Source organism: Bubalus bubalis, chromosome 14 (assembly GCF_019923935.1).
Source record: "Bubalus bubalis isolate 160015118507 breed Murrah chromosome 14, NDDB_SH_1, whole genome shotgun sequence".
Classification (NCBI taxonomy): Eukaryota; Metazoa; Chordata; class Mammalia; order Artiodactyla; family Bovidae; genus Bubalus; species Bubalus bubalis.
In genome coordinates this window covers 22,463,009-22,486,533 of record NC_059170.1, presented here as the reverse complement: position 1 = coordinate 22,486,533, position 23,525 = coordinate 22,463,009, and the positions used below count along the sequence as shown (strand labels likewise).

At 52.9% G+C, this 23,525-nt stretch overlaps 1 protein-coding gene across 10 annotated transcripts in view; it reads left to right on the top strand.

Moving 5' to 3' along the window:
* HM13 (histocompatibility minor 13) overlaps positions 1–23,319 on the top strand; it is a 38,844-nt gene extending 15,525 nt beyond the window's left edge. The window contains exons 4-13 of one of the 10 annotated variants that reach the window (XM_044927761.2): positions 4,256–4,344; positions 6,083–6,222; positions 6,320–6,445; positions 7,142–7,199; positions 10,065–10,148; positions 13,073–13,109; positions 15,370–15,472; positions 19,534–19,619; positions 21,836–21,982; positions 22,893–23,319. In XM_044927761.2, the coding sequence (XP_044783696.1) occupies positions 4,256–4,344; positions 6,083–6,222; positions 6,320–6,445; positions 7,142–7,199; positions 10,065–10,148; positions 13,073–13,109; positions 15,370–15,472; positions 19,534–19,619; positions 21,836–21,982; positions 22,893–22,992 (970 nt within the window). In that variant the 3' untranslated portion in view covers positions 22,993–23,319. The other 9 variants (XM_006060673.4, XM_044927760.2, XM_025263699.3 and 6 more) reach the window with 9 other exon arrangements.
* Positions 23,320–23,525: the final 206 nt, after the last annotated feature.

The following is a 23,525-nucleotide window of genomic DNA, read 5'->3' as shown; positions in this document are numbered from 1 at the left end:
CTGCCTTAGCATGAAAAAATATATTTTGTTTGACCAGGTGCTGAGGAGTTGATTATTTCACTTTATTTCAACAGTTCTGCAAGAGAGATCGCCAGCCACTGCCCAGCAGGGTGTTTTGAACCTGTGTCATTTTGACACCCCAGATCTTTCTTTTTTTCTTTTAGGACAGTAACTGAGAAACATTGTCCAAAATTTCTCATGGATTAACCAAGAAAGAGTTGTCTGTGTTTTAACTAGTTCATAATTTTTATTGATAGAAATTATCAGCAGAAAATAGAACCGAAGCCACTAAAACTGCACATGGTAAAATTTGTCAATGACTGTCATTTTCTTGAGACGATTTAGAGCACACAGTGTGGCTTGGGAAGGTAAGACCTTGTGAAAATGATGACTGGCCGTGGGCATAAGGGGTACTCACCATTCAGGGTCCAAGCTATCCTCTGAAACAGAAATTGATACAGACTGAAAAACTGGGATGAATGGGATTAAAGAAAGCCTTACTATAAAATGTACAGGGAAAAGAACTGAATCAGATAAAAATAATTTTAGCAGAAAAGGGGGAGGGCATAATTTAATTGTGCTATTTAGATAGTTGATCTAAGAATTAAGTTTACCTTCCTTTGATCGAATGGAGTTTTCTTAAGTATTTTCTCCTAGAAGTCTACAGTATTGTTAAAATTTTGGTTAGTTGTTTGTATGTATCCCCAAACATAGACCTTCCTCAGGATCCAAATAAGGACTGCAGGTTCAAGACAGGAAAACTGAGGCTCAGAGAGCGTCACAGCCTTCAGGAGCAGAGTGGTTTTGAGCATGGGTCTAACTGTGCAGCCACGTATTTTTTGTAGTTTTGGCAAAAATGAAGGAGATGAGAGAGCTTAAAGATGGGGCCTGGGCACGCACTCTCCTATGGGCCTGTAGTCTCCTGAGGACAGCCAGAGCAGGGGTCTGTCTGCTGAGAGGCTGTGGGGGCTGAGCCCCAAGCCAGGGAGTCCAGGCCGCGGTGTTTGTGGGATTCCTTCCACTTCCCCAGCTGCCGTGAGCCTCCCAGGGAAGAAACCACAGCCTGGAGTGTTACAGCAAAGTGAGGGCCCACAGCCTGCCTTCACCCTCTACAGCCACCAAGTCTCAAGCCTGTGCCAATACCCTTCCTGCCAAGGGAACCGTGCAGCTTATTTTTACCACCTCTGAGCTCATATCCCACCTTGCTGACCTTTAGAGGATAAGGTCCCTAAGACCACGATCTGCAACCCCAGGAGGGAGAGGCCACACACCAGTTTGCCCTTTGCCTTCACCCCCAGGGGAGAAGGGCAGCAGGATGTGGTTTCCCAGCAGAAAGCAGTGACCTTTAGGCTTGACGTGAGCCATCAAGGGCTGGAAGGAGTGAGTCTCTGCCTGCTACAAAAACCTGCATTCAGAGGTGTTCAGCGAGCGCTTACCAGCTGCCTCTCGGGACCCTTGCCCTTAAGGCAGGCTCACACCAGCCAGTTGCTTGTCTCTTGCTCTGTATTATCCAGCAGCCCCTCTTCTTGGGATAACAGAGACATCTGTCTAGAGACTTCATACTTGGAGTTGAAGCTGCAGTTAAGCTTACAGGGTGCCAAACATTCATGTAATCCTCTTAATGATCCAGTGAGAAAGGTATTGTTACAGTGTTCCAAATGAGGAGACAGTTGCAGGGAACAGTTAAGTAACTTTGCCAAGGTCACACAGCTCAATGGCAGAGCCAGGATTTGAATCCAGGAAACCTGGCTCCAGAGTCCATGCTCTCAACCCCTTTCTCTCTGCTTGTAGGGCTCCTAAGCTTAGCGCCTCAGGCCTTCTCTCTGCTTCTACACACACCCTCTGGCTTCATGCTCCTGAAACGTGATTCAGTGAACTGAGCTGAAACTGGCTTCCAGCCTCATCCCTCCCAGCTGCTGCCTCCCACCTGCTCAGAGCCTGTTTGTGGAAACCCACTCCCAATTGCGTCTTGTATCAGTCGTGTCTACATAATCACGAAGCCTTGTCGTCATTCATGTCATAGCTCTGTAGACGGGAAGGGATTGGCTGTGTGTCGAATGGAAACTTAAGGCCCAGAGATAGTTCTTAATCCACATTTTCTTCCAAGCTCCAGGGTCTTAGAGAGCTCCCTTTTCCCTGCCTTTACCTCTGTGCCCTGGGTACCCCTTGGCCTGGGTCCATTTTCCTTTAGCTGGGAGCACCATTGTGGATTTGCTTGCCTCATCAGTCATCAGTCTGATCTGGTGTTGCTGAATGCTTTCAAGTTCAACCACCTGCGATGATAGACATTGAGTACTTATGACCCCTGTTGAGGATCTAACGCTGGGCTAAACTTCTCCCTCTCCCCTACTTTCACAGCAGCTCTTTGAATCAGGTGGTATTATCCCCACATTCAGCAGAGACTGACCCACTGAAGTGAGCCCAGGGCCTCATGTGGCAGAGCAGGCATCAGGGCTGGGCCACCCCGGTTTGTGTCTGCTCCATGATACTGCTTAGTATCCAGACACAGACTGAGCCAAAAGCCCTGGTTTTCTGTTCCTGCTCTGAAGGCAATCCAGAAAAGAAAGTCTCTGCTCCCTGCCAGGCCAGGAAGTAGACCATGCTGAGTAATCAGAATGCTTCCATAGACGAGGCCAAGCCCATCCTGAGCCACAAACAGGCCCCATGGAAGGAGTGAATGTGAGCCCGCTCTCGCCCAAGGGGCTGTGATTCATCTCACTTATCAAGTCCAGCCGAGTTTGTAAAAATCCCAGGCCTGGCAAATCATGGAGTGGGGTGACCATCAGGTCATCTGACTTAATAGATCTGGAAGGGAATCCAGGAATATGCGTTCTTTTTTCTTCCCATGTTTAATTCCTTTTATTTGTATTACAAAACTGACAGCATGGTTATTACTCAGATTAGAGGTGACAATAATTCAGCTTATACTGTTTGCGCTTTATCTGTGTTGGCACAGTTTATATAATAGTTAAGGAATCATCTAGAAGGAATTGCTGCTTGCCAGCATCTCTAAGTGTTCTGGGAAACTGATAATTAAAGGAAATGGTCAAAACAAATCCCCTCAAGAGGAATACTAGTCAACTCAGGCTTGCTTCGGGTCTGCTAACTGCTAAAGTGTGCTATATTTTTGCAGGGTTTAAAAAACACATTAAAGTAGTTTCAGACACTTAAAAGGGTTTTTTTTGGGGGGGTTTGATCCCTGAGTCAGGAAGATCACCTGGGGAAGGAAGTGGCAACCCACTCCAGTATTCTTGCCTGAAAAATCCCGTGGACAGAGGAGCCTGGGGCAACAGTCCAAAGGGTCACAAAGAGTCACTGAGTTCCAAGCACACACACAAGAGGCTACCTGTGAAAGAGTGATTAGATAGCCATTTTAATGGGAAGTCTCCAGTAGCCTCAGAACGCAAAGGAACACTGCAGCTTTGATTTGTCACACTGCGCACACCTGGATCGCGCTTGAAATAAACAGACTTCTGAGAAATTGGGGCAGAGGGTTTACCTTTTTGCTTCTAGAGTCAACAGCAAAACTCACGCCGCCTCACCATCTACCTCTCTGCCTTGAGCCCAGGAGAAAGGGCTATGCATCTCATTTCCCTTATGAGTCTGCCCACAGTTTGTGCATCATGGCTTTACTGTGGACCAGGCTAGGTCCACTGCCTCTGTCTGGGCAGGGAGCTGGCAAGGATGTGGTTTATCTGGGTTTTGTGGTTTTGTGGTTAATGGGCCCCTCTCAGCTGCTGGCCTTCCAGCCGCCTCAGCAATATGGGCCCAGGCATTCTCACTCTAAAGAGTCAGATCTCACCGGGCTACTGGTCGGCCCCTTATTTCAGCTCTGCTGTCTGCCTAGACTCAGCGGGTCTCCTTGAAGAGTCAGGACTTACCCTATGCAGGCTTAAGCCAGAATATGCATTCTTGACGGGACTCTCATACAGATTGTGGATAAACCAGATTTTGGAATCCATTGCTCTCCTAAAAACTGTTTTATGTGAAAGTCTGCCTCTTTTGTGTTTCTTGGGTAATAACTAAGAGGCTAGGTTCAGGTCTCAGCTCAAGATACTGACTTCCCATGTAACCCTGGGCAGTCACTTGCCCTCTGAGGGCCTCTGTTTTCACATCTCTACAATGGGCACAATAACACCTACCTCTCAGGGCAGCTGTGAGGTTGTTGGGAGATAACAGCTTGTAAACAGATGTCTGGGCTTGTGGGACCCCCACAAGGGCTCTGTTTGCCAACCTGCTTTGTCTTTCCTTTCAGCCCTTTCATGAATAAGTTTTTTCCAGCCAACTTCCCAAACCGACAGTACCAGCTGCTGTTCACACAGGGCTCTGGGGAGAACAAGGAAGGTCAGTGCTGCCGCCACGCCCTGCCTTGGCCGTACCTTGGGTTTCTTCCCGCTCCCTCCCCTCCCCTTTGTCTCTCCGATACCGGGACTCCCCGGTACAGCGAGTGATGGGCAAGGTGGGCTCTGGGATGACATCCCCACTCTGCCGCTGGGTGCACACAGTTACCTCTCTGAGCTTTGGGGGGTTTTGTTGGGCTTTTTCGGTTTTGTTTTGTTTTTTTCATCTGTAAAATGAGCATCATAATGTAGTGCCTCCCTTATAAGCAAGTTGTTAGGACTGTGAGTAAGTGATGAGTGGAAAGCGTTCAGCACAGCGCCTGGCTCAGTAAACAGTAAACAGTTGGCTCCTGAAGCTATTTTTATCATGTCTGTTTTTAGTGTGATTACTTCCCTAGCTATGATTTGAAAAGGAGGTTCCATGGCTTTTGAAAAAAATGAAAGCCACAGGGAATTGGGGAAAGCCTGGGCCCTGTGAGTGAGTTAGGATGTGGGTTCTACTGCTGTAACAGGATTATCAACAGCTTGGACAGGTGGAAGGTATTTCTCTTTGGTGTACAAGTCTGAGTTTGTGAATGTCACATTTGTTGGGGATGTGCCCAGCACACGCTGCCTTGTCCCTGGAGAGCAGCGATTTTATGTGATTCCTTTGTACATCTGTAGGCATCTGTGCCCAGTCAGTGACCGTGGGGGTTTTCACCTGTCTTGTGCTCTGCCGCACTCGGGTCACCAGGTCCAGGGTAGCACACCATTGCTTCGCAGGCTGTCCCAAAGGACGGAGAGGCAGCTGTTCTGCAGGCCCATTTAGCTGCAGGGGAAGCTGGAAAATGTGGCTGAGAGCTAGTTGGCCTCGTTTCCATCAGGGTATTGTCACCACAGAGGGGAGAACAACGGTTGGGGCCAACCAGCAGTCCACTGCAATCTGGAATCTGAAAGGAAAGCCTGCGCTCTGTGACCCTGGGCAGGCTCCACTACCTCTCTGGGCCTCCTCAGTAGGACACTCGGAGATGATGGAGAAGGGGTCTAATGTCAGGATGTCTGCCACAGGCTCCCCAACAGAGCAGGCTCGGGGCCTCCCGCCTGCCGCCTCTCCAGGCCTCTCTCTCTCACCTGCTTCCTCCCCTGCTGGTGACACAGGGCTACCAGCAACCTTCTTGACTCCTTTGGCGGCAGAGTAGAAGGATTCCTGAATGAACTAGGACCTTGGAAGGGCCTTGGGCTCAGTGCAGTCAGCATTGGTTGAGCACCCACTGTATGCAGGCTCTGTGCTGAGTGCTTTGTAAGGACCACCTCACTTGCTCCCCATGGCAGTCTTATCAGGGAGGTGCTGTGACCCCCATTTTTTTGTTTTGTGTTTATTTCTTTGGTCACACCTCTTGGCGTGTGAACCTTCCCCAACGAGGGATCAAACCCACGCCCCCTGCAGTGGAAAGGTGGAGTCTTAACCCCTGGACCACCAGGGAAGCCCTGTGATCCCCTTGTTACAGATGAGGAAACTAAAACTCGAAGAGGGAGCTGCCTCCCCAGCTGGCTGTCCAGCTGCTAGTGCAGAGCGTGGGCTTCCAGCACCGTGGACCACCTCCCACTGACCCTGCGTCAGGCCTGGGTTCCCTCTGGGCCTCCATTCCCTCCTCTAGGAAATTGGAGGGTCTGGGGTTGGGGAGGGCTCCAGTGAGCACCCCCAGCCTGTGGGTCTCTGACGGAGCCCACAGCCATGCCCTCCTCCGTCCAGGGGCTGACAGGTGGGAGGGGCAGCCCCGCCCCGGGGAGTGGACTTACCCGGCCTCTCTGCCCAGAGATCATCAATTATGAGTTTGACACCAAGGACCTGGTGTGCCTGGGCCTGAGCAGCATCGTTGGCGTCTGGTACCTGCTGAGGAAAGTGAGTAGCCAGGGCCTAGGCAGTTGCGGGGGGTGGTGGAGTGCTGGAGGGGCAAGGTGGTGACTGGTGAGGTGGCCTAACTCTCGCCTTCCCCCAGCACTGGATTGCCAACAACCTCTTTGGCCTGGCCTTCTCCCTTAACGGGGTGGAGCTCCTGCACCTGAACAACGTCAGCACCGGCTGCATCCTGCTGGGCGGACTCTTCATCTACGACATCTTCTGGGTGAGTCGGGCAGGGATGCTCAGGAGGTCCGGTGGAGGGCAGCCACCTTGACCTGCAGGTAAGGCCCCGGATCAGGTCCTTTCTGGGGCAGTGCCCTCGGCTGTGAAGTAGATGACAGAGCAGAGTCCCACCCCCGCTCGCCGAGAGCTCACCTTTCTTTGCCCTGTGCCTGCCAGCCGTCCTCTCTCCCGCACAGTGAGCCCGGCAGGGGATTGCTTATCCCATGTCTCTCCAGCAAGCAAGTTGAGGCTCAGAACAGCTGAGGCAGGGGTGGTTAAAGCAGATGAGTGGACACTATTGAGCAAGACACTGACCGTGAGGACGGAGACTGTGCGCTGGGCTAAGGGACCTGCCACCCTTGCTGAGAGGCACCCCTGAATGAGTGGTGCTGGAGGACTTCCTCTCTTGGGAAGGACAGAGCCCTGACCTGACAGGATGCCCAGCCAGGGCATCAGAGATCCTTTCCTAACTCCTTGGAATTGCCCCTCATTGCTGTCCAGACAAGGAACCCTAGGAAGTGTCCGTTTAGCCATGTCAGTGGCTGCCTCATCTCAACTTTACATCTGCTCTGGAACCCTTCTTGGCTCCCTGTCTCTCTCCCGCCCATCGCAGGCAGCCCCTCCTTGAAAAGCCACGCACAGCCATTCCTTCCCATCTGCACGCACTTCCCGCCAGACTCCTCTCTTCTCCTTTTAGGTGTTTGGCACCAATGTGATGGTGACAGTGGCCAAGTCCTTTGAGGCGCCAATAAAATGTAAGTGACGCCCACCTGGCGGCCCGTCCCCGCGTGGTCCCTGAGTCAGCTAAACCCTCCCTCAGCCATTCCTTCTCCAAGTTCCCTGCTGTCTAGGGCCTGGTTTCCTTCTCCTCTTTGATTTCTCAGCTGTGTTCCCACACAGCCATCCTCTGGCCACCTGGTCATAGAGAGCGGTGTCTAAAACAGCCTGTGGCAAGGCAGGCGGGGCCTCCAGAGGAGGACACCCCCACATCAAGGCCTGGAGCCCCCTCCCTGGATCCCTGTAACACATAACCAGCAGGTGTTGTCTGCCCCACTCCTCTCACACTTCCCTGGTTGTGTTCTTCAGCGTATCCATTGTTAGAAATATTAGAAACCTCACCTACAGACCTCTGTAATGTGGAAATGTTGTCATTTCACTCAGCAACAAGCCCTGTGGCAGAGCATCTAGAGTTGGGTTTATGACCATCAGTGGCATCGCCAAGAGCCAGGGTCACCTCAGCCCTCCACCCCACCATTCTCAGCATGTTCAGGGGCAGAAAAGGGGAACTTTATGTCTCCCTTTCATCACAGAGGGATGTGTTTTCCTGAATTCTCCCTGCAGCCTCTCTCATATTTCACAGGCCAGAATCGGGTCACAGGCCCAAGTTCATTGTTCCTCATCAGAGGGGGATGAGAAAAGCATGATGAGCTTGGGGTTTAAGCCTTAGACTATCAAGAATCACTCCCTGGCATCGCGAGACCCAAAGAGGAGGACGGAATCCATCAGACATGATGGAAGGAGGAACGGGGATCCTGTTGGGCAGCCAGGGTGGAGCCGGCCCCGAGAGCCAAGCAACAGCTGCGCTCCTCATGTCTGACTCCACAGCTGCACATGGGTCCTCTCCGTGAGCCGGAGAGAGGCTCACGGTCACATAGCTGCTCCTAGATGCTGCACAGGGTCGCGGCTCAGTGACCCCAGAGGAAAGTTCCTCCCAGCTTTGGCTTGGATGAACCCATGGGGCCTCTCCGGGCCCAGGAACTAGGTTCTCCCATTGGGAGTGGTGCAGAGGACAGGGTCACCGCCTTCTCCAGTGCTTGGGGGCAGTGTTTTGAGTTGGCAGCCTCCCAGAACCAAGGATGTAAGGTGAGGGCAGTCGAGCAGAGCAAGAGAACAGATGCTGGCCAAGCCAGAAGAGCAACTGTGCCTCACATGCTGTGATGGATGAACCCAGCCAACAGGTCAGGAAAGCTTTCCTGGGTCCCAAAGAATGCATATGCGTTTAGCAAGCGTGAAGGGGCAGTAGGGGCATTTGAAAGAGAACAGCTTCAGGCCAGCGCTGCAAGCGAAGAATGCATGGAAGGAGCAGAGAACCGGAGAGGGAGCATGGTGACTTTAAGGGAGCAGCGGAAAAGAGGCCAGAGTTGAGGAAGCCGAGGATGGCGTGTCAGGGAGCCCGGCTGCTGCCCAGTGGGCAGTGAATGAGCCATTGGAAGACTGGACAGGGAAATGACAGTCCCCTCTGGTTTCTGGTGTTTGGAATTGGGGATTTTGTCTTAGGGAGAAAGCTTGTTGCCCTCTACTGCTAGGAGTAGTCTAGCAGAGTGGTTAAGTGGACAGTTAGTGAAGTCAGAAAGTCTGGATTTGAATCCCATATCTGATACGTGCTGGCTGTGTGGCCTCAGTGGGGAGACTTCACCTCTGTAGGCCCTGGTTTCCAGATCTGCCACTCAGGATTGAATGATAGCAGGTTTAGGAGGTTCAGACAAGGAGAGCTGTAAATCGCTGTGACTGTGTATTCAAGGCAGGAAGAAGTGGACAGGGAAGGACTCTGTACGATCATTAGGGAAGCACAATCTTGGCCCAGAACCCACCCGTTTTACCTCTGTTTATATGCCATTGGCCAGAGCTGGGTCACATGACCACCCCTAGCTGAAGGGAAGTCAGGAATTCGGAGACCAGATTGTCCTGACTGTCTTAGCCTTATACCACGCTTGATTCATCACCTGGGAGGGCAGCCTCACACAGAAGCAGGATTGGGTTAGTAAAGATGTAACAGTTAAAGTTAACAGTGTGTTCAAATAACCTAATCTTCATCACAACGCTATAGGGTCAGTTCGGTTGTTATACCCATTTTACAGGTGAGACAATTAAGGCCCAGAGTAGTTAAGTGAACTGTGCAAAGTCACACAGCAGAGCCAGGATTCAGACCCACACAGTCTGACCCTGAAGCCCACACATAACTGGTGAACTTGTGCTCCAAGGCTGTCTGGGTGAAATCCAGTTACAGCTGCCCCTTGCCATAACTGGACATACAGGGAGGCATTTTCCTCAATCTGTATTTATCCAAACAAGTTGGCCAGCAGGATTTCTGAGTAAGGGGCTATAAGCAAGGGATTTGTAGGTATGTAGCCTCCTCCTCGACTGAAGCGACTTAGCAACAGCAGCCTCCTCCTCATCAACAGATACAGAAAGCCTGTAGCCCAAGCTCTTCCTTCTTCAGAACAAGGGTCTGTCCACATGTCCTGTGGTGAGATGGAAAGCCTATTAGATGCCAGCACTGTGTGGTCTCTTTCATCTTTTATATGCTAGGCTTTGGGGTCAGTCCCATTTAACCAAAGAGTTCTGGCTATTAAAAGGCATTGAAATTGTATGACATGTGAGTTACAGCTCAGTAAAGGCATTAAACCTTTAGCCTAGATGATTCTAGATTCTTCCTGCTCTAACTAGCTGTGATTCCAGATGGACACACCCCCCTTCAGCCCATCAGCATCCTCTTGACTCCCCATTCCCATCCTCCCACCCAGCAATGCAAGTGTGTAAGTTCCATACACCAGAGGTGGAGGCTAGGAGTGCATGAGCTGGCTCTCACCAGCTCCTCACATCCCTGCCTCCCCCTCCAGTGGTGTTTCCCCAGGACCTGCTGGAGAAGGGCCTGGAAGCGGACAACTTTGCCATGCTGGGACTCGGAGACATCGTCATTCCAGGTGACGGGGCCAGGGCAGGGGCCAAAGTGCAGGGGGTGGAAGGGGATTCCATGGAGAAGGAGTCGTCCTGTGAAACACAGCCTCACTCACCAGGAGAGGGAAGAAGGAAGGGTTAGGCTGTGTGATTCCCCCATCACCATCTGCCCAGGGTTTGGTGAAGGGGATCCACCTCAGCACACATGGAGCACCAACGTGGGCTGGACCCTCGGGAGGAATGGTGGTGAGCAAGACTGCCCTCATGGAGCTTGGCTGGGTGAACAGACATTACTTGAGAGCTGCAGAAATAAATGTATATGACAGATTGAAATATAAGCACATCCAATGGCAGTCTTAAAGGCATCTGAGCCCTCACACTTGCACGTACACACACCCTTCCCAGCGTTTACAGGTGACACGGGTGTGCTAGAACTGCCGCAGTCTCCTTGGCCCCCCTCCCCAGTGCTGGGAGGGCACCAGGGAGGGCACGCACTGTGCGTGGACACAGGGCACACAGCTGTGCTCCTGTGTCTGCAGTTTTAGCAGAGGGACCAGTGGCCTACACCTGCCTGACCACATGACCTGGCCTTCGGGTCCATTTTATGTGTGTGGATGCTAGTCAGCACGCCTGTGGATATGGGCACAGGTACGCCTGTGTATGGGCCTGAGCATGGGCACACATCCTGGGGGCCTGCAGCCCAAACTGCCGGTCAAGAAACTCTGAGCAAAGCTGAGCTGCCTCTTTCAGGGCAGCTGAAATGGCTGAGACTTGGATGCTGTGTGCCTGCAAGACCTAGGCCCGGTGACAGAGGTGCTGCACAATCTCATTCCCTAGTCACAGAGGCTCGGGGTCAGAGGGTTAGAAGCACCCCTGGTGTTTGCTTAAAAGAAGAAAGCTTGGAACAAATTAAAAGCCAGTTTGTTTTCCAGTGTAGGAAGTAATAGCCATCCTGCTAGTGAGCGGGAGTGTACAGGCACTTCTGTGTGACACTTCCCTTTTATGGTACGTATGGTGGTGAAGCAGAGGCTTTCTCTCTCATAGCAGTGAGCAACCTGAGGCTCAGAGGTGAAGGGACTTAACGTAAATTCACACACTAGCCGGCAAGAGGTCCAGGACTCAGACCAGGTCTATCTGACTGCAAAGAAAGGTGATATTGTCAAAACTGCTTTTATGACAGAAACAACAATAGTAAGATCATGATCCTGGAGCCATCATTTGTCAAGCACCTGTTGTTTGCCAAGCAGTATGCTCAGTGTTTTTTTATATATTATCTTTGCTACTTTTAGCAGCCCAATGAGGTAGAGAGTATTTCCATTTTGCTGATGAAGAAACAGGTTAAGAGAGACTTGCCTAAGAGGTCATGCATGGTCTTGAATCCAGGTGTTCCCATAGCTTGTGGTGCTGGGAGGCAGGGAAGAAGCCCCGTCAGGGATGAAGAAATGCGTTTGGTTTGCCCTGCAGAGCAGGGTCTGTCCCAGGCACCCACAGACTTCCCCAAGCGTCCTTGTTGGGTGGTTCTGGGCTCCAGGCCTGCACGGGACATCTCTGCATATCCACAAATCCCTGTATGTATCGGAAGTCTTCCAACAGTCACAGTTGGTGTGACTTATTGCATCCTCTCAGAGCCTCAGGGATAATCTTGAGGGAAGAATAGGTTGCGGGGTGTTATTTTAAGGATCAAATGCAGTATTATGAGTAGAAGAAGCTCTTGTGAGCTCTGACCCGTGGATTAGTTGAAGAGCAGTTGTAGAATTCAGCTGCCAGGGGCCACTGAATTCCTAGTTTTGTTTCCAGAAAGGCAGCATTTGTCTGTTCTCACCACCCACCAGCTCCCAGCTGTAGTCTTCACTGGGAACTAAATCATTTTCTTCTTTGAAATGAATCACATGTTGCCCATCGGTGCTTCTCATCAGCATAGGATGTTTGGTTCCTAAGAGCTTGCTCTCAACCAAATGAGGTTCAGCCCTGCTGTGTCTGAGCCCAAAGACAAGTCAGGGAGAGACACAGGGATGGCCATGTGTGTGCAACATACCGAGGCTGGACTGGGTGGCTGTGTCTCAGGGACTCAGGTTTCTGGGGATGACCAGGCCAGATTTCAAAGTGCAAATAGGAGTGCAGTGGGTGGACAGAGTTTACTGTCCCCACCTGAGCTCATGCAGAGCCTCCTAGTGTCTGCTTCTGCGCTCTCCCACCCACCAAGCAGCTGCCACATGGGTCTTTTTCGAAATCTTTTGTGTTATTCTCCCACTTAGAACACTTCCAGAAGTGTCCCCTTACTCCTAGAATAAAGACCCAACTCTTCTCGCCCCCACGGGGCCCTGCCTGGCAGATCCGGTCCCCAGCATCTCCTACTCTGGGCTGCAGCCTGTCCTGCCACACTTCCTGAGCTCTGTTTCCTCAAGACCTTTGCACATGGTCTTCCCTCTCCCTGGCAAGTGTCACTTCCTCAAAAAATCCCTCTTTCCTCCCCACCCAGCACCCCCAGCCTGGGTCTTATCCCATGATAGACCTTGCCATGACACAGGAGCACCCTTTCACAGTTCAGTCTCACACTGGTCTTTGTTCACATTTGGTCAGCATGCCCCGCCCCAGGTTTTGCCTCCCACTGTGTTGCCTACAGCACCTAGTGCCTAGGCATCCTGTAAATGTTTGGTTGCGCCCCAGGTGGTACAGCAAACGGTGCTGTGAGGTGCCGGTCAGTGTGGTCCCAGGCCAAAACAGTCCACCTGGAACAGTTCTGCCACTTCCTCCCTCTTCCAGTGAGGCTCCCCCATTGTTCCAGGTGGACTGAAGGTAGAGAAACAGGATTTCTGCTGGCAGTTGGCAGTCTCAGCCACACTTTGTTCCCTGATGATTGCTCTGTGGCTGAGAACGGCAGGCTGGGGACCCAGCTGTCAGTTGTATGCTTCTTCCCTATCTCCATCCAACCCTGGTTTTCTCCCCGCAGGAATCTTCATTGCCTTGCTGCTGCGTTTTGACATCAGGTAAGCCACTTAGGAACCCTAGTCCTCAGGTTCTACAAGTGAGGCCCTCCCCGACCCAGGCAGGAGATTCTCTGGGGTTCCTCCATTTGGAGGAGCCCAAAGAGGGTAACTCAGGTCACAGACCCTCCACCCAACAGCAGCCTGAACAATTCTGATTTTATCTGCATTGTACATTCTGAGATTCTAAGTGCCCAGAGAGCCTGGAGAGGGTGGGGAAGGTGGGACTCATAGGCTGAGAAGGAATCCCAGAAGGTCCTGGTGGCACCCATAGTGCTTTCTCACTGAGTGGTCTTGGCAAGGAAACTGACCTTTCCAGGCAAGGTTTCTCATCCTGAAGTTAGTGGTCGCTCCTGCCTGGGGCTGACGGGGACGATGTGGAGGGAGCGCTGAGACTGGCTGGCCTCGGTGGCTCCCAGGGCATCCAGCAGCAGGTGCAGCCCTCATTGCCACCAACTTTTATCAGCCACGGGTCAGGTCTCCGTATCCCAGCTGCTCTCGCTGTTACCCACCCTCTCCTTACTCAGACATTCTCCAGTCCCTTGTAGAAAGTGAGCACAAGGGAGAGGGAAGGGGGCCAAGCTGAGCCACCACTTGAAACTCAGAAAAGGTTGCGCCTTTTCAGGTGGGTGAATGCACCTGGGCAAAGCGGGGCCTGCCACCAGCAGGTGGCGCCCAGTCTTCCTAGAGGAGAGCTTTCTGCATGTATATGCTTAATTTTGAGCTGGTTTATAGACTATTTCTTCATCTCCTTATGTCCGGTAGTTGCAAAAACAGTAATAATGTTGAAAGTGGTAGTGAGAAACCCATTGCCAGCATCATGGAAGTCCAGGCTGCATGCAGAACTGAACTTTTCCCCTGCTCACATCACTCTGGGTTGTTTGCACAGGGCCACTGTGAAGCCTTTGGAAGAGACCTGGCCGGCCTCTGAGTAGAAACATGTCTGTGCTGTGCTGGCTGCTCTACTGCTAGGTTTTCAGAGGTCATGCAAAGAGAAACCTATAGGAGTCTCCAGGCCATTTGCTAGAGAACCAGGTTCAGCTGGCTGCACCCTCCAAGGAAGAATCCTTGTCCTGCAGGTCCTTGGGAGCTTGTTCCAGAATCTGCACCATTCCCAAAGGGAGTCTCTTGTACTCCAGGCTGCACAGCAGGACTGTTTTCAGTGGACTGCGGCTCCCAGCTCAGAAGCCGCCAGGGCAAAGGGAAAGGAGTCGGCCCCCCTTCGTTCCACAGATGTTGCTAGACACACACAAAGGTCCTGAGCTGGCTTCGTGAAAGGGCAGCAAGTGATGGCAATGCCAGGATGCTTGTGGGTCAGCTCTTCTGAAGCTGATTTTAGGCGAATTCCCCAGGACGCCACTGGCCTTTTATCCTCGTAATCAACATCTTTTTAGTATCCATGATGGGTTACTGAACTATTAGCTCCACTGCACTTAAAAGTAAGAACTTAACTTTACAGTTTCTCCATCTTAGTTCCTCAAAACATGAGCCCCAAACCAGCAAGGACCTATTCTTTAGCACAAGGAACTGTACTTAATACTTTGTAATCACCTATAAGGGAAGAGAATCTGAAAAATATATGTATATCTGAATCACAGCATTATACACCTGAAACTAATATGATATTATAAATCAGCTACACATTTTTAAAAAGCCAAAAATAAAGTTATAAAACACACAAATGCCAAAATGCAGATCCCCATACTCATTAGATTAGACTCCCTGGGAACTAGACCTAGCACTCTGTTCTGTTTTGAGGGGTTTTTGGTTCTGTGGTTTTGTTTTTTGTTTTGGTTTTTTTTTTGGACCACACTGCTCAGCTTGTGGGATATCAGTTCCTTGACCAGGGGTTGAACCCAGGCCATGGCATTGAAAGCCTGGAATCCTAACCACTAGGCCACCACGGAACTCCCACACAGTTCTTTATTTTTTAATATGCTGTCCGGGTGATTTTTATGCTGACCTGAGCTTCATAGCCACTGTTCTCGATTATAGCATTTGATATTCAGCAACCATCAGGGAGATGGCGCGTGGCATTCCTGTTTTGCAGATGATTAAACTGAGGCTGAGAGAAGGAAAGGGATTGGTCCAGAGACGCTTAGATGGGGCAGAACCAGAGTGCACGCCCGTCTCCACACCCCACAGCCCATAACCTTAGCCCCACACAGCTTCCAGGGTCTCCCCAGCTCCTCTCCTGAGAGGGCATGTGGCTCTGCAGTGCTTGTGTCTCACTCTCTCTCTCTACCCCATGCCATCGCTGAAGCTTGAAGAAGAACACCCACACCTACTTCTACACCAGCTTTGCAGCCTACATCTTCGGCCTGGGCCTTACCATTTTCATCATGCACATCTTCAAGCACGCCCAGGTGAGCATGACTGTCCTCGGTGTACAGGGCGTGCTTTCACTGCAGGTGACCAGGACTCCCGTGTCACACGTGCAGGCGACCCAGGGGTGCAGAGCGGCCGTGTCTGTGATTCTCTCGGGCTTTCACCCATAGTTGGTGCAAGATGACAGCCTGGCTTCAGGTAGTACATGCACGCTAGTGGTGAGAAGTGGGAGGAGGAAGGCTGCCAGCCGAGCCTGTGACGTTCAAGGAAGGCAAAACCTTTCCCTGAGCCCTCTCAGCAGATTTTTGCCCACATCTGGGCCAGATCAGTGTTGCGTGGCCCCAGCTGTGGCTTCTCAGCCTCGGTAGCGGTGGCAGACAGAAGAACGGAATCGGGTGGGTGTGTGTTGTGGTCTCAGCCCATTGCCTGCCCCCCAGGCAAGTGATAGGATGTCAGGATCTCCCTCCCATCACCCCCCAGGCCAGCCAGGCTCTGCCTTCTCCTAGATGGGTGCTGAGCTGCCAGGTGGACCAGGCCAGGAGCTGTCAGTGTGGCCTGGAGAGGAGGAGTCGGGGAGGGGAAAGCCAGCAGACAGGGTTGCTCTCTGCTGGGAATCAGAGTACTTCCTTTGTGCCAGGCTCTGCTCGGTGCTTCGTGAGGGTTCTGTGAACAGATGAGGAGCTGCAGTTCAGGTGCTCCGTGGAAAGTGTGATGGACCCAGAATTCAAACCTGTGTCACACGAAGACCAAGCCCAGGTTATGAACCCCCCGCCATGGGAAAGGCCGTGTGGAGTGGAGTCTAAGAGAGCCCTGGTGGCCATCCAGGCTCTACTGTCTGAAGTTACACTTAGGACTCCTTATTGATTCATGAAAACAGAAAATGAGGATAAATAGTAGTAGCCACCTTGGGGTTATTTGAGAGTGAAATAAGTTAATGTAAGTGAAGTGCTCAGATCCACGTCTGACCCAATTGGTATTGCTGTGCTCCCTCCATCCTCCCCCCTCCTCCTCCTTTCTCCCTTCCTTGGGCACCGGCCACAGAGAAGCCACCTTTGAGTTAATCACAAAGGCTGCTGACCCAGTCAGTCTGTTAGTTTGCCAGGCACTGTGCTAAACCCTTTCGCTCATTAACTCATTGAGTCCTTACAGACACTGTGAAATTGATACTAACACTATACAGAAAGTTCAAGGTCCTCATCAGTAGAGAAACCAAGAACCAGTGAGGAAGCCCCTTTCTTTCACATCTGCTCCAGATGACCTCAGGAGCTGTGCAAGCTGAGAGGGACATGCACTTGGCAAGGAAGGAGTACTTGGGCCTTGTCTTGGGAGGTGTCTTCTCCAGCTGTCAGCACCAGCAGATTCCAAGCCCAGAGCTATCCCCTAGGTGGCCACCAGGTGGCAGGCTTGCCTTCTGCCTTAGACTCAGAGAAGGCTCCATTGGGAGCTCTCACACAGGCTGGGGGCAGAGGTAAGAGAGGTGGTCCTCTACATGAGAGAAAAGGAGCCTTCCCTATGTGACACAGCAAGTCAAGCTTGGCCCTGGCTGGAGCCCTAGACTCCTGACCACAAGCCGACCCTACTGCCTAGCAGCAGCCCACCTATTCTCTCTGATCATCCACATGGGTATCTCCCTGAAAATCTTCATTGAGGTGGGATCTGGACACAAGGGGAACCTGTTCTTTGAGCTCCTCCTCCCTCACCAAGACATAGGCAGTCCCTATGCCAGCAGTTCCCTAGGGAGGGTGTGACCCCTGCCTATGTGTCTTTTAACCTCTATCAAAAATATACCCCAAGCCAGGACTAGCAACCTCCAAAGAAAGGTCCTTAATGATCATCAGGTGCCCTCACTGTACAGGCGGAGAGGGAAGCCCAGACAGGAAAACGGCGTATCTATGGTCACAGAGCAAGCTGAGGCCTGATGGAGACCCAGGAGTCCTGACCCCCAGCTCACTGCCCTAAGCTGTACACCCCATCCTCTCCTTAGCACTGAATTTCTTTGGAGAGGTTCCCTGGTGCCTTGAGAGGAAAGAAAAGAACAGGTTTGTATCCCTCTGATACTAAGCAAACACTTCTTCCCAAAGGAGCACCTCAATTGCTGTTGGCTCTTAGGTGAGGAAGACCTTGGTGGGGCCAAATATCTACCCACCTTCCCCCAGGAAGCCCTCTATTTTGCCCAGCCTGGCCTTGATGAAGAAGACACTGGACTTAAGTGACAAGGAATCCGTGTCTGTATCCTGACCAACTATGTGATTTAGGGAAGATCCTTTTTCCTCCTCTTACCTCAATTTCATCATCTCTTAAGTGTTCTGCTTTTCAGAAATTAAATTGTATTAAGTTTGTATTTGTTTTATTTCATTAATTTTTGTTTTGCCTTCATTCTTTTCCTCCTCCTTTGGGGCTTCCTGATTTGAAAACTTGCATTGTTTATTTCTCGTCTTCTCATAAATGCACTTAGAGTTATAAACTTTTCCCTGAGTACTGCTTTGGCTGCCCATCTTGAGTCCTGATGCAGGCTTTTATCGTGATTTCTGTCATTCCTGGCCCAAAGCCGGTCTCATAGCAAAGACTTGATGCAGGGGAAGAAGCTCAGCTGCCTGAGTTTAAATCCCAACTCAGCCACTTACACACCCTGTGTGACTGCAGGCAGGTCATTTCCTTCTGTCTGAACCTCAGTAGCATCATCTGTAAAACTCAGATCCAAATGCTCAGGGTGTAATTAGGCTCAAGGTTAATCTGTCTGAAGTGGCATCCATGGCAAGAGTCTGAAAATGGTCAGCTTTCGGGGACTGTGGAGCCCTATCCTCTAGCCAGGGGCTGGCTTGGCTTTAGGAACAATGTCTCCTTCACTCTCACCCAAGTCATCTCCAGGGCACCCTCTGAATTTTGTGAGGGAGCCATTGGCTTAGTATTCACCAGGCCCTCTTCCGAGTAGTAGGAAGACAGCAGTGAACAAGACAGCTGTGGAGCCTGCCCTCGCAGAGTTAACAGCCTAACAGGAGAGAATCTCCAGCCTGTAACGGCCCAGGGATGTTTCATTCCAAGTTGCTGGAGAATGCCGTGAAGAATTGCAGGGGCCCTGAGTATGCAGCAAGAGGGCCTGACTCAGTGTGAGCGAAGGCTTCCCCACAGAAGTGACTGCTGAGCTGAAGTCTGAAGGAGAAGGAAAGTAGGCACAGATGGGAAGAACATCCTAGAAATGGCACGTGCCGAGATCCTGTGGCTGCAGGTGACAAAGAGGACCGAAACGAGACCAATGTGGCCAGAGCAGGGCAGGGCGGGTGAGGTTGGAGAGGGAAACAAGGGTCACATCTCCTGAGGACGTCAGGCCACTGGGAGCAGTAGGGGCCTTGGAAGGCTGAGCAGTAGCGTGAGGTCCAGCTTTCAGACACTGTGAGCAGAAGAATGGCTTTGGAGTCTAGGGGTACCCGAGTTCAACCCCCAGTTTACCACTTAGGCTCTCCAAGGCCTGAGCTGTCCACTCCCTACTCCCAAAGCATGAGCCTTCCGCTTGTACAGAAGGAGGAGGGTCATGGGGGTATGGAGGTGGACTGAAGTACTCGCCAGAGCCTGTGTTCAGGGCACATAGTAGGTTCTCCGGGAACAGTGCCGGCCGGTTTAATTGTCCTGTCTTCCAAACCCAGCTTCACCAGGAGTCTCCTCACAGGCTCTGGGCCCTGACCAGCTGGGTGACCTTGATCCCAGGACACAGCAGGTGCTCCATGCATAGCAGCTATGTCATCATCGTTGTCATTATAACAGCATCTCCTGGAGTGTCTTTAAAAGTGCAGAGTTTCAGCCCCAGACCTAGGCAGTCAGGGTCTCTGGGAGTAGGACCAACTCACCAGGAACCTGGTGTCCTGGGCAGTTGGGATGCTGCCAGCCAGACTCCAAGGCACCCTGAAAGCCCTGCGTACTTGAGTTTCTTTGGGCTTCTTGCTGCTTCTCCCAGGGAAGTCAGGAGCCCCAGTGCAGGCACAGCCACTGACTTGCTTCGTGAACCTGTCCCTCAGTCACACCCAGAAGAGAGTTGGGGTGATGGGCCCGGCCCTGAGTGGGTGCCCTGCCCAGCATTGCCTCACCAGCCTTTGTCCTCTCACAGCCTGCCCTCCTGTACCTGGTCCCTGCATGTATCGGCTTTCCTGTCCTGGTGGCACTGGCCAAGGGAGAAGTGACCGAAATGTTCAGGTAAGAGGGGGCAGGGAGCAGGGAGCAGGGGTCTGCCTAGCACTGCAGGCAGCTGGCGGAGCCTGTGAGGGCTGTGGGTACGTGCCTCCGGGGGAACACTGTTCACGCCACCAGCCTTGCCCTTTGTATCAGCACGTGGGTGCCTGTGGGCACCAGCAGAACCCTTCCGTGGGCCAGTAGCCAGGGGTGGGAACGGCCTTGGGGCTTTCAAAGCAGCCCCCACACCAGATGCCAGCTGAGTCATGAAAGGGGACTGGCTGGTGTAGACTCCTCACCGCAGGCTGCCCCACTGTCGGGAGCCCTGGGTTCCCATCCCGACCCTGTCACCATATGACTTCAGGCAGGTCTTTCCCCACTCCCGGCCTCAGTGGCCACACGTGAGTGACACAGGGGACTCTATGCTATGCTAAGTCACTTAAGTCGTGTCCGACTCTGTGCGACCCCATAGACGGCAGCCCACCAAGCTCCCCCGTCCCTGGGATTCTCCAGGCAAGAACACTGGAGTGGGCTGCCATTTCCTTCTCCAGTGCATGAAAGTGAAAAGTGAAGGTGAAGTTGCTCAGTCATGTCCGACTCTTAGCGACCCCATGGATTGCAGCCTAACAGGCTCCTCCGTCCATGGGATTTTCCAAGCAAGAGTACTGGAGTGGGGTGCCATTGCCTTCTCCGCAGGGGGACGCTAGTGTGATGGAAATGCTCAGTTAGAACTCCAGCGTCAGTCTATGTCCAGTTGCCGCTGTGGCTGTAACCCAGAGCCGGCTGCTTTCTCTCCATCTTAGTCACACACATACCCCTTCTCTGTGGCCGTCCACACACCTGCCACACCCGTGATCAGCCCCACCCTGACCCCCAGGCCTGCGTGACTCTGACAGGTGTCTACACCCCAGCAGCACCAGCCCCACCCGCCAGGGACCCAGAAATAGCTGCCAGCTGCAGCTGAAGCTGCCCACTCTGGGGCCTTCCACCAGCTCCACCTGCCTAGCCTCCAGGTTGTCCCTCGAGTGCCTGCCAGAGCTTTCTGTGCACCTGGCTGCCTGTAGGGGAGCCTGTGACTCACCCTTCCCCCATGCCTGCCCCTGCCCTCCCTGCCCTGCCTCAGAGCCCTAGGCTCCCAACCTGCCTGCCCAGGGCTCCTGACCTGGCAAAGCTCTGTGGACTCGGAGGCAAGGCTGGGGGTGAACCAGGGGGCAGATCTGGGGGCAGGAATGGGACCTGGGCCCTGAGCTCAGTCCCTACCCTCACCCTCGGCTCTCAGCCAGCCTCAGCCCCCAGCACCTACTTGGGGTGACCTCCCTAGCCAGGACAGAGGGTGCCCGCCTTCACCCACTTGGTGCATGGTTTCTGTAAAAGTTTGCCCACATGGGTGCCCCACCTTTCTGCCCCCCACCCCCCCAGGAGGTTTTTAGATTGAGGTGAAAAAGCAAATAGTCTCTCTTCTCTTCTGCCCATCTCGCTCCCTAATTCTCCACCTTATCTTTGGTTTTACTTTTCCCTTTAGTGGCACTCTCCTTTTTTTATTCATTTACTTTTTAAATGATAACACATTCACGTGGTTCCAAATTCCATAGCAGGAGGGACAACCAACCCCCTCACAGCCCAGCCGCCCACGCAGCCAGCCCCGTCCCTGGACATCCAGAGGTGTCTGCACCTGAAAGCGTGTATGTGTGTACACGTCCTCACGCAGGCGGTGGCGTTCTTGGGGCATTCTGTGTCCTGATTCTTCACACAAGGGTGTGTCTGAGAGATGTTTCCACAGCAGCAGAACATCTGCGTGTGTGCTCAGTCACTCAGTCGTGTCCGGCTCTTTGTGACCCCATGGACTGTAGCCCGCCAGGCTCCTCTGACCATGGGATTCTCCAGGCAAGAATACTGGAGTGGGTTGCCATTCCCTTCTCCAGGGATCTTCCCAACCCAGAGATGGAACCCACGTCGCTTATGTCTCCTGCATTGGCAGGCAGGTTCTTTACCACAGCGCCACCTGGGACACATACGTATACATCTAGGGCATCCCTGTTCTTCTGCAGAGTGTGTTCCTGTATAGGTGCATCTTTTCTTTTTTATCCTCCAAGTAACACTGGCTTCTTTGCACAGAGTTCGAAAATGCAGAGAGAGATAAAAGTAAGACCCACTTCTGCTCCCTGGAAGAGAAATCTCTGTCCTCGTTAGTCTTTTCCTCTCCATCTCTTTTTTTCTGTCTCTGTCTGTCTCTCACACAGCTACGAGTCCTCAGCGGAAATCCTGCCTCACACCCCGAGGCTCACCCACTTCCCCACAGTCTCGGGCTCCCCAGCCAGCCTGGCGGACTCCATGCAGCAGAAGCTAGCTGGCCCTCGCCGCCGGCGCCCGCAGAATCCCAGCGCCATGTAATACCCAGCGGGTGCCCACCTGCCCACTTCCCCCTACTGCCCCGGGGCCCAAGGTAGGGCAGACAACCCCGCTCCAGTGTACGGGGCAGGGAGCATTGCCGGGGCAGGCGGCAAGAGGCAGCTCCACCACCACCAGGCAGCCACAGTGCCCAGTCGAGGGGCGGGGGAGCTGGGCCCCAGAACCCCAGCGGCCTCACCAGTACTGTGGGGCTCACCTGAGAGTGGGGTCAGCAGCCCTGGTCACACAGCCGTGGACACTGTTACCACTCTGTATATACATAACCTGGGGCAAGTGTATAACCTTCACTTTCCCCTTTCGGAACCTCTCTTTGTTCATATAGAAGTGGGCACATACCTGCCTCACAGGGTTGATGTGGTGAGGAAATGTGAGCATTATCTTTGGCATGAACTCACTTGCTCAGTGAATGGAGCCCAAAGGAAGAGCTAAGCCAGGGTGTCTGCCTGCGAGAGCGGCACCTTGCCACTTGTCAGTAGAGCAGCCCCCCTGCCCGCCCGCCCGCGCCCCTGGGGCTGAGTTTTCCCACTCCTGTTATGTGCCCTGGGAGGCAGCCATTGTCCTGTAGCCTCATCCTGGCTGCCCCTATTTTTCCCCACTCTCTTTCCCCAGTGGGAGGTCCAGGAAGCTTAAAATGGGTCTGCACAAGCCCAGCCTCTCCTCCATTTGCCGCTGCCCTGCCACCTCTTGGCACCACCAGGCACAGAGAAAGTGGAACCAGCAGCCGGTCTGAGGAGGGCGCACGGCGGGGCCGGGCCAAGTCCTGGAAGGTGCTGGGCCAAGGATATGTGTACGCAGGGTTTTCCTGCGATGGTGGGAGGTGGGCACAAAGATTCTGCCCTTCCCTCCTCTAAGTGTGTCGTCCTTGTTCTGTCTTGTTTTTCCGGTCAGTTATGAGGAGTCAAATCCTAAGGATCCAGCAGCAGTGACAGAAACCAGAGAGGGAACAGAGGCGGCCACATCGAAGGGGCTGGAGAAGAAGGAGAAGTGATGGAGCTGGTGCCTGACCCTGCAAGGGCTAGACACCCGGGCGGGCTGGCCGCACACCGGGCCGCACAGTGCGGTCCTGCCGCTGGGGCAGGCAGCTCCCAGAGAGGGGCAGGGGCAGCAAGCTCCCTCCAGCGGGGCCTCCAGGGCCTGGTTCCCTCTCCCCCTTCTCTGGCCTTCCTCTGCTCCTCCCCATCTCCTGCCTGCAAAGGAAGCCCCCAACTGTCCCCACCCCCCCAATCCCTGGGTGCCAGGTGGGAAAAGTGGGTCTGATTTTTAGACTTTTGTATTGTGGACTGACTTTGCCTCACATTAAAAACTCATCCCGTTGCCTGGGCAGGCCACTGCACTTTGAGAACGTTCTCACCCAAAACCTTAGAGTGGGTTTAATACTCACCCTCCCACCCAGAGACTTTCATGTAAGCCCCGTCCTGGGGATGGTGGACTGTCGCAACCTGCGGTGAGACCCTGACCTTCTGGCCCCTCCATCCTGGTTGCCCACCCAGCGAGTGGCCAGTGTGCCAGCTTAGCACCCCC